General features: G+C 41.2%; 1 protein-coding gene across 15 annotated transcripts in view; it reads right to left on the bottom strand.

Moving 5' to 3' along the window:
• Positions 1-15,281, bottom strand: part of ptprsa (protein tyrosine phosphatase receptor type Sa) — a 310,811-nt gene that overhangs the window by 67,197 nt on the left and 228,333 nt on the right. For 11 of the 15 annotated variants that reach the window (XR_007424918.1, XM_022669860.2, XM_022669866.2 and 8 more), the window contains 5 exons: positions 14,000-14,581; positions 13,572-13,705; positions 12,329-12,473; positions 3,911-4,225; positions 668-861 (listed from right to left, as the gene is read on the bottom strand). Coding sequence is in view for 14 of the 15 variants with exons in the window: in XM_022669860.2 (XP_022525581.2) it covers positions 668-861; positions 3,911-4,225; positions 12,329-12,473; positions 13,572-13,705; positions 14,000-14,581 (1,370 nt within the window). In the remaining variant the exon portion in view is untranslated. The remainder of the gene's footprint in view (positions 1-667; positions 862-3,910; positions 4,226-12,328; positions 12,474-13,571; positions 13,706-13,999; positions 14,582-15,281) is intronic. The other 4 variants (XM_049465926.1, XM_049465930.1, XM_049465927.1 and 1 more) reach the window with 1 other exon arrangement.

The following is a 15,281-nucleotide window of genomic DNA, read 5'->3' as shown; positions in this document are numbered from 1 at the left end:
ACAAATGATTAACCTTTTCAGACCCTGCATCAATTAAAATGGGCATCATGTATTTTCTTTTTTCAAATGTTTTGTTGCACAGAACACTAATTGAGACCTGCTGTCCCTCAGAATGTATCATAAACCAGCCAATGCACTACAGGAAAAATGAGGTAAAATAATATAAGCTTAGTTTTCCTAATTCTGTGATTTACGACACTTTTTATCATTTAGGAATCAAGATTTTAGGTAATTGGATTTATTTTTATAGAGATTTATTAATATTAAAATAGTTGTGTCTTTTGTTTTCAATTCAGACAAAAAACAGGACTTATTTTTTACATCACTGGAACATAATTTAGGTCTCAAAGGTTAAAAAAATTAAAAAGACTGATATGCAACATGCTATTCGTCTTTAAATAGAGTTTCTAATAGTGTGAAATATCCCTGCAGATTTTGTGGTAGGATAATAGTAGTCTTTAGTGGAAAGATAGATAGCGGCACAACCACCCACCAAGTTTGATTCATGTTGTCCGCTTACTTCTGGGTGCAGCATTTTTTTTTTTACTTTGTTTTGACAAAATGTCTTAAAAAAAAGTCACATATAATCAAATACTGATGAGCTCACATATTCACACCCCCAACACAAACCAAATTTAAAGCACAAGCAGTGACTGGGCCATCATACCTGAGCATCAGCGAGCATCACGTCCTTAATGAGCGGCAGCCCGCGGGCCTCTCCGTTCTCCACCCGCACATAATGCACCTGGTAACCACGGATCTGCCCGTGCTGTCGCCCTGGCAACAGGGAGCGCCACATCACCTTCAGCGCAGTTGAGTTGATCACCTCCACTTCCACCCGCCGAGGGGGCGCACCGGGAACTATGGGTAAAAAGTCACAGCTCTGACAACCTGAAACAACCTTCATATCTGTCATACAAGATAAAGTATATTTCTACTAATAATGAATACTAATACAATTTTTAGATTAGAGCAAAGGAAAAATTATTTTGTGCATTATTATGTGTGTTTTTATTGCTTTTAAGTAAAGCTTATAGTAGGAATGTTTTGCTGCTGAGCTCCCCCTGCAGGTGGGGAGTGTAATTCACTTTTACTCCACCGTCATAAATGCAATACAAACTGTACACATGTATTTGTTGACAAGTTGAGAGATACAAACATTATAAACACATTATTAACATTAATGTCACCCGGGTTCCGTCTGGAAATTACTAGCGGCTCACATATACCACTCAGAATGATTAATACCATATTAATACAGTAATGCTGCAGGTCTTTACACCTTTACATATGACTCTGCAAATATGATTACTAATAAAATCTAACTAATGCAGCTAAACAAATACTAAGGGTTAATAATATAACAGCTTCTGCTTATTCAGCTTTATTTAACTGGGCTCTGAATAGCTTTATCTGCAGCACCTGAAAGAGACACAAATACAGGCCAGTGCTGTATCAGCAGACAATTTGTGGCGCAGACAAAATAGATCAATTTTCTGTGTTACAGTTCTTTTTTTTTTTTTTTCCCTGACTGTTATTATTGTCACAGAGTCGTACACCTACAGGCAGGGCCTCGCACTGGCACCATCATCCAGGAGCCGTGCGAAACCCTATCCTGCCGCCTTCAGCACAAATGCATTCGATTAGGTGAAACAAGTCTCAAATGCACTTACTGACTTAAGAGACTTCAAATCAAATATCTCGCCTTTATACATTCTCAGTCTTCTGCTTCTGCTTATCGCTCTTTTCTCCTCCCTACAGAACAATCTACCGTCTGCTGCCGCTCGGCCCTCAGCCTTGGATTGGAAAGCTAATGAAAAATCTGTTTATATGAGGCCTTGGTGTTTAAAGCCTGCATTTACTGTGTACGCCATCACTCTCAGGAACCAATAGGCCCCCAATGCTGTCAGTATAAGACGCCTATTGTGTTACATAACGTGAGGAGCAGAGGTACGAAAGCACTCTTTAATATGACTCTTTTACAGCAAAAGCATATGTGCAGAGTAAATTGCAAAGGGTGAAAGTGCATCATTTTAACCATACCTGTGTGTCTAGTTAAGGATTGCACATTTTATGTGAAAGGGGAAGCCAGCCAATGTATAAAATGTGGTTTTAATAATTTATTGGCTAAGATTTAAACAAAGTAAGACCTGCATGTATTTGCCCAGCCAACAGGATCATGTGGAGCTCACTTAAACATGGGCTAGATGGGTTCCAGGTAGGTTCACAGTTGGGTTTCCCATTGGATACCATTTGGGCTACATGTGCAGTCTAAAAATACTCAGATGGAGCACACAGGGGAGCTAAGAGCATGCTCAGTGTTTTTCCTTTATGTGCATTTGCTTATTAATTTTGCTTTGTTTTTCTGATTTAGCTGGTAGATGATATTGGGCTGGAGGGTGGATAAGAGCTCCACTGATGAAGTCACCAATTTACAAGAGTCTCCTGTCTCCTGTCCTAAATAAAGTCTGCCCAGTGGACTGTGGCCTGGCATCCATAATTTTTTTGTTTTTAATTATCAATGTATAATTTCTGTTAGTTAGGTTCAATGCATTAATCATTGATGTTATTTGATTTGGTTTAGGCCACTGTATCATATCAAACTATTAAATGCAATTTTCCTTCCAATGTGTTTCTTTCCAGTGATTTTGAACAGTATTAAATCACCACACCCTTGATTTTCCAATGTACAAATATATCACACCAGGATTCAGATCGTATTTTGGTACAGAACAGGCTTTCTAAAGAAAATATCCCTTTAGATGGGCCCGTGGCCCCTGTCTGACCCATCTGACCATAAAGAGAACCCCAAGGCCCGCCTCCCCAACACACATCCATCAAGGAGTGGCGTGTGCCTGGCTGTTGAAGAACAGCACGGGGCGTTCTGTATCGATTAGCGGCTTGTCCCCTGAACTCCAGCTGTCAGTCAGTCGAGCAGACTTGTCAGCAGCGTTGTCGGGCACAATTTCTTACAACCGGCAGCTAGCTGAGGATCATTTCAAACCTCATAAGCAGCCTGTCTGCCTCAGCGAGGACAAGAGATGGGTTGGAAATAAAATAAGGAGTCCATAAAATCATTTTTTACTTCTAAATCCACAGCTGGTCTACATCAGTAAGTAATTTCTAACTATATTTGGGGGCTTTTATTCCAGATCTAAACGGCTTTTGTCATTGCTAGTGTAAATAAAGTATCAGGACAATGGTAGAGCTGCTAATTTTACTGAGTAATATTAAGAAAAGGGAAACGTTAAGAACGGAACTTTTAAACTCATCAAAAAAGCCATTAAGACAACTAAATATTTAGTAGAGTAGAAGTATTTTATGAGTTGGAGAAAATGTGTTGAACAGGTGAATGGTAAAAATATGGCCAAAATCTTCAACAGTGACTGATATGATCAAACTAATAAAAACAACTGATTATTATACATTATTATACAATTCTTTCCCAACATAACTTCTGGTCACGGAGGTCATGTGGTGTTCATGGGATTCAAACTTATGGCTTTATGGCTGCGTTTTTATGTAGTGTATCTCTGTTTTTTTCATCTGATTCATCTCTGGAGTGGCCCTACAGTCTAACTGCTGCTACATCATAAACACAAACACAAGTAAGCCCTCAGTGTTTCATTGAAAAACCTTCCAATCTGGGCATGTCATGTGATAGGGAAAATACCTAACCTACAGATGGGAATGATGGAGTTGAGTCTAAATAAATTGAGCTAGCTCAAAGTAAGTTTTTTAAGTTACTCTGTAAGTATATACTGTATTATTTTAAGCTGGCCTGACTTTACATTTTTACTGAGTATGAATCATGCATAGTGCAAAATTGAACGACAACTTATCATCTGTAACATCTGAGCCACAATAAAACTACATTGTTTTATGCTAAACACGACTCAAGGTCCCGTACCATCCTCGTCGGTGCGGCAGGTGAGGGCCAGGCTCTCTGGTCCAGGCCCCACGGCGGTTGCCGCAGCCACGGTGACCTGGTACATCGTCCACTTCTCCAGCCGCTGCAGCGTAATCTGGCTGGAGGTGGGCGGCACCTGGATGTCCTCGGCGGGATCGGCTCTGCTCTCGGCTCCGCCCCCCGCCATGGTGTAGCGCACTATGTACCCGGCCAGCGGCCCGTTCTGGCTCTCCGCCGGCGGGGGGCGCCAACTTACCAACAGGGAAGTGGAGCTGGGGCTGGAGCACTTAATCTCTTGAGGGGGGGCGGAGGGCTCTGCTCAGGCAGGGGGAGGAGGGGAGGAGTAGGAGTAGGAGTAGGAGGAGGAAAGGAGGAGGGGCGGGGACAAGGGAGGGTGGAAAACAAAAAACGAAAAGATGGGAAAGAGAAAAAGAAAATGATAAAAGGGAAAAACCAAACTGAAAAGACAAGCAACGACAATACTGAACGTAAGAACTGAAAAGTAACAGAAAAACAATAAGAACAGTGAAAAGAAAAACATATTCAAAGGGCGAATGCAAATGTGAACAGAAGAGGAAGGTAACATGACATGCATAATAATGAAAAATGATGAAACTATTGAGTATGGACCGACCCAGAGGGCTACAGTCCAATCTGAATTAACCAATCTGGGCTACGCTAAGCTACGCTAACACCGCACAGCTTTGGCATGTGCAGTCCTGTCCTGCTTCATATCACACCATCATTTCCCTCACGTTGGTGAGAGATTGGATCTGTTTCAGTCTGAGCTCTTGGAGCAACAGAGATGTTATCATCCTCGCAGGAAAGAGCTGCAGCATTTTATCGGCATCTGAATGGATGTTTTTCAGTCTAGTGTTTGTGGTTCTCTTGTGGAGCTTTCTCTACCCGAGCAGATGAGAAATTACTACATGCGCCAGGTTCTGAATCAATATCATAGCTCGGTCTTAATCGTATTGACTCAAACAGCCTGTGCTCTCTAAGCAATTGTAAACGGAGAGGCACAGAGCCGGCGAGCTCTAACCCACCTCGTCACTCGGCACCAAAGGAACCTGCAGCCTCTTGTCTGTCTATTCCTCAACATATTTTACATTGCTTTGCAATGATTTGCTCGTTTTTCTGCTAAAAACTAATTTCTCAAACTGCTTCTGAAAGTAGCCCAGTTCATTATTACAGTGACACTTATCTCTATTGGTGAAGGCATGTGTTCAACCCAAACAACAAACAAATGATAAGGGCATTTCACGGAAAACAAATCAAGAGAAAACATAATTGAAATTTCAAGCAAACAGAACATCCCTCTGCAAAAAGCTGAAATTAACTCAAAACTGACTAAGGGATTACAGGGAAATGAATTTCTCTGCAAAATGAATGACTAGAAAGGAAAAAAAAAACATTAGGATCCAAATGTCAACTCATAAGATACATGGAAAGCTACTGAGCTTCAAACTGAAAATAAGAGCATTAAAAGCAGCAAAACAAAACATTTTTTTTTCTTTACATCATACGTACCTGGCTTCCTTCAAACACAATTTTTTAAAAGACTTTCTTACCACAAGCACCCGGCCACAGGGAGACTACTTTCCCAGAGCCGGTGGGTGTCAACCCTCCCCCTCTGAGAAAAAACTTTCTCAGCAAAACGCACACGCTTTTAAAAGCCTCCATTGAAGATTTAGCCTTCACAGAAGCCCGAAATGACATTGACTTGCGGTATGTTAGATCTATGTTTGGACTTTAAATGTGCAGAGTGAGCTTTAGACTGCCCTGCGGTGATCAGAGGGGAAGGACTGTCCCAGTGCTTTAGCCAGGACTGTACTCTACACTGCTTACAACAGTCTTCTGAGGGTCCACAAGGTTGAGAGGGAGCCACTGACCACATCTGTTTTAATCCTAAAACCCATCCTGAACCCTTTATGTTGGACAGAATCCTGTTACACTAGTATTGGAGTAAAAACTAGTTTTAGAAAGTTAAGAAAATATTGTCTTGACCAGTTTATGGTGTGTGCAGTCTACAGATGTTGAAACAGCAGCCCGAACTCAGCAAAAATGTTGGGTTTTGCGGAGTTTCAACATAATTTCTCAAATATTATATAGTGTCACCAGGTTGGTCTTGATGTCAGATCTGGGCAAAGAGTCCATGAGTAACGTTGACAGAAATTATTTGAGCTACACTTGGGATTAGACAAAATGTTGGTGGGCTACAGCTGGGAATCAACAGAACTGGGATACAGATGAGATTGGGCAGAATTTCCTTGAGTTACTGTCAGGATTGGGCAGAATATTGCTGGGTCCGCAGTTAAGAGAAGACAGAATTGTGCTATTTTATAGTCAGAATTGGGTAGAATGCCTTTGGGCTACAGACATCATTATACAAAATTCTGTTGGACCATAGTCAAGACTTGAGGAAGTGTTGCTAGGCTACAGTCATGACTGGAGGAAATGTTTTTGGCCTAAGGAAAGGCTTGAACAGAAATTTGTTGAGTTACACCCAGGATTAGGTTGATTATTTGGGGATCTGCATAGGTTTTGAGAAAGTTTAGTTACAAGTAGTAGTTACATTTGACTGGGTTCCACAGACTGAATTGTATATGACTGGGCAGAATAAAGATTTCAGGCTGGATTAAAGCTCTTTTCCATGCTGCCTCATAAACAAGAAAGGACCTGGCGGCCAGCTATTAGTCCAGGCAACAGCCATTGATGCATTCATTAAAGTTAGGGCTGGGGGCAAGAAGCACTTGGCCATTCGTGCTCATGGCAGCCTAAACTAATTTGACCCATCATCGGACTTCTTTTATTTATTGCCTGCCACCAGCCCTTTGCGATGTCTTATGTTACATAAAAAGCTCTATTAACATCCCTGTTTATCACAAACGGCTTTATTTCGTCCAGCTTTTCTGGATTATCTTTCTTCGGCCCTCTTTTCTCTCGAAGCGTATTCACAAACTCTTTAAATGTCAGAATCGATTGCCCAGTTCTCAGTTTAAGGGTGGAAAAGAGTCTTAATATTTGACGGTGACATGCTTGTCCATAGAGATCAGCTCACAGTCAACCAGGGAAAAGGCACTGCCTCTTTGATTGTTAAAAGACCAGCAATTGACGTTCTTGCCAAGTGTGGAACCTGTGGGTTGCATTCTTTTTAACCATTATAAATATAATTTAAAGCTTTTCTCATGTATATAATGTGCTAAATTAATTAATATAAAGCGATATTTCATTATCCGGTAACTGACATTTTAGGTCATGAAGGATTCGGGGTGCAGATGTCATTCGTTGGCAATATCAGTATTCATTAACTGTCATAATTAAGGAATTAATCCTTATGCTGGTTAAACGGACAGGCTAGCAGATATTCCAGTTGATTTGAAACAAAACCAGCTGCAATTATGATAAGAGGGAGGCTAAACTGCTTGTTTGGCTAAACATAGGGGATTTCAAATCTGCCACTCTAATTTGAGTGATTTGACTGTGATGACCCCTGGCAGCTAAGGCTAAGCTAATGTATAATCTCATATCAATCTTCATAAGCACACTCTATGACTGAGGGACATGCCCACAGGTTTGATAGCTTTAGAATCCTGAAGGTAACCGAAATTTAAAGAATTTGAAATGCGATTCTTGTCCATACATTTTTTATAAACCCACCCTCTTCTGTTATTCAGCTCCCACCTCCAGCCCTGCTGAACCTTCTTGCCTAGAAGACAAGAGGCTAATGCAGGGTAGGTACTCTCTGGAGCTCAACTTGTGGACCCTACAAGACCATGTCTGAAGTGAACATAATTGTCTGAACAGCCACTGACTGGTAGAATCGTTATATCCCAGGAGGCCAAAGTCTCAGCCATCCACTGACCAGCCCAAGGGTGTCTATCTCTCTGACCCCCTAGACATTCCTCTTTTTGTTCCTTGAAAGCAATCAGCCTTTCAGGTGTATGATATATATATCAATGTCTATAGATATATGTGGATAATATCCTACTGTACGAATTTGAGGAACTGTAGCTGTAGGGGGTTAAAGAGTACCCTTTGCCTGTCAGTAGAGGCATTGGTAACTACTTGGCGACTAAGGACTGACTGTTGGACCACAATGGCCAACAATAATGGCTCCCAGGTATTCTGTACTGAGTCTGGAAATCAATAATGTAAAGACCATAGTATACTGTACAATAAAAAGCACAAAAAACACAAAGATTTACTCTTCTTTCTCACGTTCGTGAAGAAGTCCAGGTGGCCACTCTACTTGCCGAGGGAAGCAAGAGGTTTCCAACCTTAATGGTCATTTAGTCTGACCTATTAGTGTTCAAATACATGTGAGCGCCCGAGGAGAACACGGTAAACACGGCAAACTCTCGTTACAGCCGGTGTAAACGTGCGAACACGTGCAGCGATCCGATGCAGCGAGTATGTGTGTGCGCACGTAATGAAGGCACCCGGTGGTGCCGCACTGAGGTAATTGGATTTATTGCTTGCGGGGAAGAGGGAGAGCAAGGGAGCACGAGGAAAAGGACAGAACTCTTCTATCTCTCTGTTTGCTCCATTCGTGGCTGGCCGTTTGTTTGAGTTTGGGGAGATGGCAGTAAGACGGCTTCGTTTAGGACGGCGGAATTCTCTTCATTCCTCTCTCTCTTTACTCCATTACTGCTGGAGCAGGGAAGCTTTGTCTTTTAGAGGCAAGCAGCTAAGAGGCACGTCAGGCTTTTTAACAGCTTGCTAAGGAAACAGCCAGGAATAGGGCAGGCTGTTCGACCTTCCCTACTTCTCTACGACTCTACAGTAGTTGTCCACACGATACATCTGCAGATTGTTGTTCCCCTCATCTAAATGACATCTAAAGGGACTTTTATCATTACCTAATATTCTTTCCTGGTGAATCAGTCTTCTATTTCTCATGGTACCACTATCGACTATTCCAGCTATGGCTCAAACCGGAGGCTCTCAAGGACGCTTTACGCAAACAGAGCATTAGCAAATTGAATTAACTTCTGGGCAGCAACTCCCTGTTGTTTGTTTGTGACCATATTCCGCTGTCATGATGGGAATATGTTGGAGGCTCCGAAATCGCTACATGCATGTACTTGTGAATGGACCACTGATCTAATCTCGAGCATTGTCAGAAAAACTGCTCTTATGATTGCAGCAGTGCAGGTCCTGACAGGAGCTCCATCCACGCGAACGAGAAACACGAACAAGTTGAAGCATGTGGGAGGGAAAGAGATTTCCCAAGGGCCCACACATCTCAGCATCAGGCTTCACTGATTCACCGCAGTGATTTATGTCAGATAGGTTACATGCTCAATGATCACGGTGGTGGAATATGTCCGAGTATAAACAGTTGGAGAGCGGCCGTCTCGTAAAAAGAAATAAACATATCTGGAGGCTGTTAATCACAATGTTACAGAGACAAACAGACAGTGGCCGGCTGGACTTCTTCCGAACTGTGATCACTTACCTCTCGGGAACCCATGCTAGAATATAAGTTTGCATGTTTTATGTGGAGTGTTGCGCTGTATTGGGACTGCCTGTTGTGTCTATGACCTTCCTGAGCTCTTTCTCAGAATGACTCTACTATTTTAGGTCTGCTTGAGAAAGGACTCTCCAGAAAAGCAAAGCGTCCATCTCTGAGGTTCTCTATTAAAGCCCATGTGGACCAGAGTCACACAGGTGCAAACAGAAGGCTAAAACTGTCCCCCAGAGATACTTACTCTCACCTTTAGTTTAATGGATTTTCTTTGGTAATGCTAAGTGCTGTGCTGCTGCTGGGGGGCTGAGGTTGCTGACTGTCGTGGCAAAACAAAAGAAAGAAAAAGGGACAAGAAAGGAACCGAGGGCAAAAGAACTCTCTGAAAGCTGTCCTCTGATGTGAAGTGAACCATATGTGTCTCATAAAAAATCAGAAACTAAAACTTAACCAAACCAAAAAAAAACAAAGGAAAGAGAAACTGAAATCTCTCAGAATGTCTCTTTATCTGACACTGAAAGAAACAAAGAAACAAAGCCAGGTGATAATCAAGCCATACGGAGGGGAGCTTTTGTTTCATTTCAGCGGGGAACAAAGTGAAACAGAGAGAGATCACACTCACACACACACACACATACATACACACACATATATAAATATACTGGGATGAAAGTATTGTGAGATTTTGAAAGAAATATATCCAATCTGTTTTCTTATCATTCCAGAAAATCAATAAAAGCGTAAAAAGGAGACACAGAAATCACAGACACATATAGAGGATGGAGCAGATGGATGTACACAGGTTAGCTCATGCCTGGCCTGGCCAGTGTGTTCGGGGAAGAAATGCAGTATCAGGCACTCCAGAGTGCCCCCTTCAGGCAGGTGAAGAGTGGTGCATGCAGACCGTGGCGCCTACATCGCTCAAGCTTGTGACTCTGCGTGTGTAAACCGCTGTGGATTACTGTCCCAAAACACACCCCACCCACACCTGCACAGGTGGCACCCTAAGGCAACAAGCTGCTAAGAGCTGGTTAGAACAGAAACGTGTTAAATATAGAGCAGCTCCTGCTGCCACGGCTTTCTTTCACTTTTCTCTTGTCAGCATGTCACACTTCATGGCTTTGACCTAGTCTTATAGGTCAAAGTCTTACAGTAAATAAGGGTTTATTTGGTGTAATTTGAGGTGTTGAGGTTTGAGGTAAAAGAGTTTTTTTTTTGCTATTGGACATTATTATAAAATTTAATTATAATTAAATATATTTAACAAAAAAGGTTGGGAAACCTATTATAAAGGCAAACTGTTCACTATTCACACTATAAATGCAATATGTTGCTTTAAGAAACACGTGTTGCTATTTTCCTTAATAACAAGGTATATCCTGTATAAGAAAAAGCTTTACTTATATGACCTATTTATAAAGAGCACACAATTCTAGCAAATGCCACGATTTTGTGTAAGCAAACTAATGGCATTCTTATTCTACAAAAATAGCACTTAAAATAAAATATAAAATCAATCGACAATTTATTTTGTCTCACAAAAAAATAATAGAAGCATCCAAATTCATAAAATAGTAGCACACAATATGAACAATATTATGATTTTGTGCTACCAAAGTAATGGCATTCTTACAGAAATATTGACAAAAATAGCAAAAAAATGAAATGAAATTAGTTCTAAAACCAAAAATCATATTCACATAAAAATGACTTAATTTTATTTTGAGATATTTTTGCAGAACAAAACTAAAGGCATTCTTATTTTCCAATACTGTAAAAGCATGAATTCTGCCTCCAGACTTGGATTTTGAGATTTGGAGTCTGCATCAACTCACCAGACAGTGGATAACGTCGCAAAGGTGCCCACAAGCGCTGAATATTTCATCACTCAGGCATCTACTCCAAATCATGATGTCAGAGAGCGAGTGTGTATTTTTAGACTGCGTTGTTTGAATAATTCACCGTTCCTCCTGGCGTGCAGGCAGCCTGGCAGCAGGGCTCCAGCGGCCGCTGACTGCGCGGCCTTCAGTATTACCCAGCGAGAGAGCAGACGTGGTGGAAAGCCGTGGCAGACACTGGAGTCAATGACATTTTGTGCATTTCGCTCGCGAGAGGGGAAAAAGTGCACTCGCTGTTGACAAATGAATAAGAAACACAAACAGAGCAGTGGGGAAGAGGGGAGTGCTGCACTTGTCTCCAATCAATCTGCTCACATTGATTTGCTTGTTTCACATTTAGGAAATCTCAAAAGTACAAATTGCGGCAGAGTAAAAACAAGAGGGGGTGGCGGCGGGACAGAGTGCAAGAGAGTGCGGGGCAACAGCCAGTGACACCACCCTCACCGAGGGGTGTAGAATCCATTAAACTAAACAAATCACCCATATCACTGTAGCCTTACATATGAACACCTATTCCCTTAGAAAAAACATGAGAGAACATAGTTTTACAGCATCAAATCAGCCTGTTTTTCATTATTATTGGGAAAGAAATCATCAGAAAATATATTTAGAACTTAATCAATCATAGGACAGTAGAGTGTTGGCATGCACTGGATTACAACATAGCAAACGCTTGGAGTTCTTGGAAGTTCTGAAGCACTTGTAGGCAACATCAACCTGTGTTCTCTGGTGGCAACTCTTGGTCACATTCAAACACACAAATTGTGCACAAACACACATACACACGTTCAACAGACATTTCTTGCCACCTGTGTTAAAGTCCCTTTCAGAGTATATCTCTCTCAAATTTTATAGTGAAGAATCCAGAAAAAAGTTCATGTCCTCAAAAACACATCTAAAGCAGGAGGACATCAAGACGATACAAACACCCTGTTTATAACTTAAAAACAAACCCTCTGATTAAAGGCATCTGCTATAGTCTACAAAAATAACTTCAGATTTCAGTCAAACTCATAAAAACCAAAAGAAGAAGGTGAAAGAAGTACATACTGGCTTGCGATGTCTTCTGGGAGATTTCGTTGGTGAAGGCTCCAATGCCTTTATTAGAAACAGCAGCCAGAGAGAAGAAGTATTCTGTGTTTGCTCGAAGACCCTCCACCATATAGGAGGAGCTTGGGGAAAAGGTTTTCGTTACCTGTTTAATTGAAAGAAATAATGTAAAACTTAATGTAAGATGATGAGGTCAGTCCAAAAGTCTGTTTATGAAAACTAAGCTGTAAAAAGAACTAACTTACATAATTAACAGTTACAATTTCTATAGGCATTAGTATGGAGTCTGTCGCCCTTTGTAGCACCAAAAGCAGGGCTAAAAACTGTCTAGAAAATCTCATTCTGCCATTAATGTTTGTAGAGGCAGACTGCATGGCTAGGTGCTAGATTTTATACAACGTTGGCAATACGACCAAATGGAACACCTCAATTCAGTGTGGTGTGCTTTAATTTATTTGTCCATATCGTCGCTGTCCAATGAAAAACACTTATCAGCAGCTTTACAGGAGAGAGAAAAAAACTTGCAAACTTTCAATGGAAGTTTCAATGTAAAAACAGTTTATTTCAGGTCATAAAGAGTTTCTAATGGTCCATCCATCAAGACAATTTGGCACAGTGTAAGGGGCAGTTTGTCTGTTTAAATTATGTAGTAAAATAAAAATTAACAGAAGTAGAGATAACTGTTTTTCATAGGACAGCAACGATATGAATCACCTTTGTCTATTCAGCCTACCACAGTTTGGGCACTTGAATTTGGAAACATAATTGTGAAAAAACATGTTACAATAAGCTTTTCTGAAACCATTATTGGGACCAATAGCACATCTAATACTGATGGAACTGCAGGACCAGACTAATGTAACCCTTTAAGGTTGGTTCTAGTTCTAAAGACTAGTTCCTAATTGGATATACTGCTGAAAAACACAAACACTTTTTGCATCTTGTTATTGTGGAAGTATTGGTGGACTAATCTTGATACTGTCTTGCATAATGTGCATCACAGAGCTTTGTTAGTATTATAGTAGCGTGTTATCATCCACTCCTACTTCAAACAACTGATAATTCTTTCAGCTGGCCTGAAAATCTGCACCTACTCTGGTTCTTTGGAGACAAGACTAAATGCCCATAGACTGAAGTTTCTGGCATTGCTTTGGCTCTGCAGTAATTCTAATGGTTTCAATAAAGTACACTGGCAGTTTAAGGGCGTGTACTGGACAGATGCTGGGAAATTTAGCACACGTACCATGCTCCCTTGACTGCCTTCTTTATAATGCAGCTCATAGCGAGTGATTCCCTCTTTCTCAAATGGCTCCCAGGTCAGCTCGATGGTGGTATCGGTCACCTCACCAATCTGAAACTTGGACGGCTGTCCGGGGACTAAGAGGCGAGGCAACGTGAGAGTTTGACACAAAATCAGGTTGCATTTAAAAACACATAAATTGCATTTAGCTTATGAATACAAGTCAATACAAGTAGATTTTAATCATTCACCAAACATCATATGGTGGACAATAGTCAGTTGTAGCTTAGTTGTAGCTTAGGCAAGTCATTTGCCGTAACCAACGAATGCATGGTTTTAGAACTAGTGGAATTTGAAATACACACAATAATACTATACAGCTACAAATATAATATCATAATATCTTGTGTCTCATGAGTTAATGTACTAACCTCCTTGCAGCACTTTGACATGAATAGGATCTGAGAATGGTCCATCTCCTACTGAAGTAAAGGCCAGCACACGTATAGTGTATGTCTCTGAGGCCACCAGGTTCTGAATGGTGGTGATGACACTATCATGTACATTGTGGATCTGCCACATGCTCACTGGCTGAGAGGGGTCCATAGTAAAAAAGACTCGGTAGCCCTTGATTTGGCCGTTGGGCTCCTCCGGCTCCTCCCATCGTACCATCATGGTACTCTGGGAGATAATTCTGGCCTGGATGTTCCTGGGAGGGCTAGCAGGAGCCTGCTCTCCTGTTCTAGCTTCAACTGGCTCACTGGCCGGACCCTGCCCAATGGTATTGAAGGCAGCAACTCTGATTTCATACTCTGTGTTGGGGGAAAGACCACCAATGCTGTAACGGGTGGTAGTGATGGAGTCCATGGTTTCAAACTTGCTGTCCAAAGTCTTGGCACGGTATTGAATAATATAATGAGAAACTGGCTCAGGATTGCCACTGTCCCAGGTGATGGTTATGCTGGTTGCTGTGGTTTCAGTAACTATTGGAGTACCAGGTGGCTTGGGCAATGCTGAAAAGAGTGCAGAATTATTATAAATTAATGTACATGAATCTGATCACCTTAAAAGTACAATCAACTGATAACAAACAAGGGCTGAATTTTTACTTCTGTGTCTATCCACACGTAAACGTTTTAAAAGAGGGTCATATGATAATGTTAATGCTTAGACTGACAATCCTTAAATTGCACTCTAACACAAGCCATTTCAGATTTGATACTGATTCACACATCAACAACTCAAGAGGTCAACTTAGATTCAGACTTGCACTTTACAGGCAAGAGACTTAACTTGGACTCGCACCTGAACTCACTTGTGCTCACAACCTAGAGACTTGAGAAAACTTGAAAAAAGTTAGTCTGACCATAAACCCTCAACTTCACTTTGACTCACACATTACAAAGTCTACAGCTGACTCAGACATGCACCCCAGAGATTCAACACTGTCCTCAAACAGATTTTAGAATTAAATACAACGCAGCACTACAACCCCAGCAACTTGAAATTCGACTTGGACTCTCACTTCTTGAGACTTGATACATGATTTGAACTCACACTCCAAAGATACAAGGCTTGATTTGAACTCACAACCCAGAGACTCTACATATAGACTTGGACTTAGAAGTCAGATACTTGACTAAAATATGCAATGTAAAACTTGGACTAAACTCCCAGAGAGTTGGAACTTGACTCTGATCTGTTTGTCAGAAA

Source organism: Astyanax mexicanus, chromosome 16 (genome assembly GCF_023375975.1).
Source record: "Astyanax mexicanus isolate ESR-SI-001 chromosome 16, AstMex3_surface, whole genome shotgun sequence".
In the NCBI taxonomy this organism is placed as follows: Eukaryota; Metazoa; Chordata; class Actinopteri; order Characiformes; family Acestrorhamphidae; genus Astyanax; species Astyanax mexicanus.
The sequence above is the reverse complement of the archived record's forward strand: the minus strand, read 5'-3'. Positions and strand labels throughout refer to the sequence as shown.